The sequence below is a fragment of the Salvelinus sp. IW2-2015 genome, linkage group LG33, assembly GCF_002910315.2.
Source record: "Salvelinus sp. IW2-2015 linkage group LG33, ASM291031v2, whole genome shotgun sequence".
Lineage (NCBI taxonomy): Eukaryota > Metazoa > Chordata > Actinopteri > Salmoniformes > Salmonidae > Salvelinus > Salvelinus sp. IW2-2015.
In genome coordinates this window covers 29,745,499-29,749,635 of record NC_036872.1, presented here as the reverse complement: position 1 = coordinate 29,749,635, position 4,137 = coordinate 29,745,499, and the positions used below count along the sequence as shown (strand labels likewise).

General features: G+C 41.0%; 1 protein-coding gene across 1 annotated transcript; it reads left to right on the top strand.

Annotated features, from left to right (window-relative positions):
* Nucleotides 1–885: 885 nt before the first annotated feature.
* Nucleotides 886–3,983, top strand: LOC111957561 (T-box transcription factor TBX3-like). Its single transcript, XM_070436903.1, has 7 exons — nucleotides 886–1,262; nucleotides 1,373–1,664; nucleotides 1,828–1,974; nucleotides 2,426–2,502; nucleotides 2,599–2,720; nucleotides 3,296–3,441; nucleotides 3,603–3,983. Exons 1-7 carry the CDS (start codon nucleotides 886–888, stop codon nucleotides 3,981–3,983), a joined length of 1,542 nt encoding a protein of 513 aa, XP_070293004.1.
* The last annotated feature ends 154 nt before the right edge of the window (nucleotides 3,984–4,137 follow it).

Sequence of the window (4,137 nt, the reverse complement as noted above, 5' to 3'; positions counted from 1 at the left end):
TCTTAAAACCACCTAGCTTCCTGCCGCCCCAATCACTGATTTTCTTAGATGTAGCCTATGTTGTTTTTCATCTCAGCAAGGCAATGTGGATCAGACAATAAGCCTACTCAGTCAAATTATTGCTGAGATGTGGATTTCAGCACCACACGCACGTGGACAGCTCCTTGCTGCAATTATGCGCACTAAATTCTTGATTGCGCACTAACACTCCGTCCGATTTATTGGCTCTTGCAAAGTTGTCTTTTGATCACCAGTGAGGTGGCAGAGACAGGATCGCATGTCGACCCAACACCCCAGGTTACAATACTGCTTACTGAACTCGTCACCTGACCCGTAAAAACACACCCATAATGGAATATACGATTGGTCCAAGGTGTCAAAGAGCCAATCAACTCTTGCTCGGACGGTGCAACATATTCGCATAGTTCGGAAGGAAGACCATGAGCCAGGCSCACGCGGGTCTTTGATGGGATATTGCCTCTATCAGTTTTTTTTCTGGTAATAGAACTCGTGAATAAGAATAGAAGAGAATTTATTGCAATGAAAGATGGAGATAGTCAATTATGAAATGCAATCAACCGGTAACATTTCTCCGGATTTAATTTCTACACAAACGTGACAAATAMAATTGGCTGCACTGAAATTCGAAATAGTTGGCTATAGGGCTAGACCTATGCTAGTTTTTATTCTGATAATAGTAACTTTTACATTTCATTACGATGAAATGGCAACGAAATACCAGCTTGAAATAAACTTGAGAAAAATGTCACAGACTAGATATAGCCTCGCCCAAATATCAAACGTGTGTATTTAAGAAACGAAGGAAGACATCGGTTGTCCTATAMCTTGAAACAACTTGAAATAAAGAGGCAGAATTATTTTTGAATGAGAGATCCAGTTGGACAGGGGGGTATGGCATTCCAACCGTTTTTACCAAACACTGCTTCGRWWATCACCATCGACACAATGCTGGCCCGACAACCTCCGTTTTTCCCTGTCATTGCGCTAACTTCCCACAGGTCTCTTCCCTTGCCTGTTGCGCAAAGGCACCCCACGCTGGATCTAGGCAATGCCGAAACGATCCTCCGCTTATCCTCGCTGGAACACCATGCTGCCACCCAGTCTGCCAAGCTCAGGCCTCCTAAAACGGGGGGGACAGAGAATGCCACCGAGGATGATCCAAAGGTTAACTTGGAGGCGAGGGAGCTTTGGACACAATTCCACAAATTCGGCACTGAAATGGTCATAACAAAATCAGGAAGGTAAATGTTATGACATATCATCAATAACCATGTAGATTATAACGTTGATCGTTTTTAATTTAGAGGACTGTAGGATGATTTGAAATCGATGTGTGTTCCCTTTACTCCAGGCGCATGTTTCCAGCGTTCAAAGCCAGATGTACTGGCTTGAACAAAATGGCAAAATATATTTTGCTGATGGATATTGTGGCGGCCGACGAGTGCAGGTACAGGTTTCACAACTCACATTGGATGGTGTCAGGAAAGGCAGATCCTGAAATGCCAAAGAGGATGTACATACACCCAGACAGTCCCGCTTCTGGCGAGCAATGGATGTCAAAAGTGGTCAATTTTCACAAACTAAAATTGACAAACAACATCTTGGACAAGCATGGGTTTGTACGTTCCAAATATGCGTTTTGTGTTAATAATGTAGTATTTGCATGTGTAGTTTGACTCATTTAATGTATTGTTACATTAGCTACAATATAACTGAAATATACTATTTTTTATTGAACTGCGTAAAGTTCCAGTTGATGACTAGGCCTAATGTATTCTTTAAAATGTATTTTGTCTCCAATTGCAGACGATTCTTAACTCAATGCACAAATACCAGGTTAGGTTTCACGTTGTGAGGGCCAACGCAATCCTCCAACTGCCATATAGCACGTTCATGACCTATGTCTTTTCTGAGACAGAATTCATCGCTGTAACTGCATATCAAAACGATAAGGTAGGCCCTTCGTAATTTTATAAAGCAAGTTTCAGAATAACATTATATTTTTCGTATTGGTAGACCTCAGGAAAATGGAAATTAAACGCATGACATAAATGACCCATAAAGAGTTTGTAAAGAGTTTATGTTGTGGCCTAAATTAATTACTGACTTATTGCTAAATAGCCTACTCTATTGCGGATTAGTTACCCAAGGCTCAATATCTGGCAAGCAATGAAATGTAGATTTTATGTTGTCAAATGTATTGTTCTAAATGTGCAATATTTTAATAAGGTTAACTAACAGCTTATAAAACCTTTACGAACTTCTTGTGAAAAAAATATTTTGTTTGAAACTATTCCTGAGCTATCCCTGTAATTAGCCCAAGAGACTCTGATTATTAGTGTTAAAATGTGATAAATTACTGGTCTAATGTTTAGAAACATTACAGTCATTTCTATATTTTCAGATTACACAACTGAAAATTGATAACAATCCTTTCGCCAAAGGATTCCGTGACACTGGCAATGGGAGAAGAGAAAAAAGGTGAGACAAAAAAACCCGACAAAACGTAAATTAAAATAATAAATAATTTTATAAACTCTTAATTGTCAAAACTGAAATATGTTATTTTTTGAGTAGGAAACAACTGGGGATTAATACACAAAGGTCCAATGAGACGCAAATGCAAGAAGACAATGACATCTCTTGTGACTCTTTGGATGAGGCTCCACTGAAAAGCGCAGGAAACTCAAAATCAACCGGTTTGTATGATAACGAAATGAATAGCTAAAAATGTTGCTTTAATTCTTACTATAAGAATTGTTTAGCCTCAACTTGTTCTCAGTTTACAAACAACATTGTATTTTTATAATCATGTTAGATGTTTGCGAAAGTGCCAACGAAAGCAGTCAAGAAAGCAAGGATGGGCATTACGTTGGACAAGACTTGCGAAAAATCTCAACTGCCACAGAGAAATTGAAACCTGGTCCAAATATTATCACAGCGCACTGCAAAACGGACAGAGCTTTAGCGGACTCATTCGGCGCCGAAACAGACCCAGATAATCCAAAACAGGACCATATAAATGCCATAACTGGCGGTAGGACACGTTGCTTTAGAGCAGAGGAGCCGAATGCAACGGAGTCATTCCAGCCTCTAACCGTGGAAACGGACCAAAGAGCTCACATCACAGGCCTAGAATGCAGTAATTTTCTTCACTGCTATTCTTATCCACCGGATTTAACAAGATATATCATCAACCCCTTGGGTGTCGCACAATGTCTCCTACACCCCGCTGCCCATGTCAACATGAAGGGGAGAACTTTCTCCAGTGTAGCAGCCATGGGTCACAGGCTGGCAGCTGTGTCATCTGGCGGAGTGTGCGCCATGGGCACGGCTGGTATCCTGGCATCTTCTTTACAAAGAGTGTCAGGAACGTCAGGATTACCCGTGAACTTTCAGCAGCATGCTATGGCATCACAGGTATGCCAGTCATTTATTAATCCAGCAACGATACTCAATTGGCTGCCTTTATATGTGTGCCCATGACGCACGTAAATTAAGTAGGCTAATTTAAGTCCTTATTATGCAAATAACAGTACATTTTGCTAGCTCTAACCGCTCTTTCTTCATTTCCCATGCAGGGCCTCACCGTTTCGCCAATTGGTGGTATTTCCCCCTACCCCTACTCCTATTTGGCAGCAGCGGCTCCTCACTCYACCACAGCATCGACCCCAGTGCGCCCTCGTACTCGGTTCAGACCCTACTCCATTCCCAATAGCGTACCAAACAACTGTTCGACACCACTGACATCAATTCATCTTATGACTGATAGAGACGTGAATTGTTACATTTTTGGAAATAGTCCGATTGCTGCCAGATTGAACTGTAGGCCTACGTCAGAGGTCAACATCGATTCCTTGCCACTTGGTTATTGTGCGCCACCGGCAAAAAGCGTATCCAGCAAGGATGGCATGGATCAGCTTCAATGTATGCAACAGTTGGTCGGTGGCATAGACTCCTAGACAGAGACTTATCTTCCTAGGGCATAAATCTAACAAACTGATTAAAATTATGAGATTTTTCTTTATTGCATACGAATGAAGATTGAAATGTTTGATATCAAACCAAAATGCATTTAAAAAAGGATTATAATGCAGAATGTATAACATTGTTTAC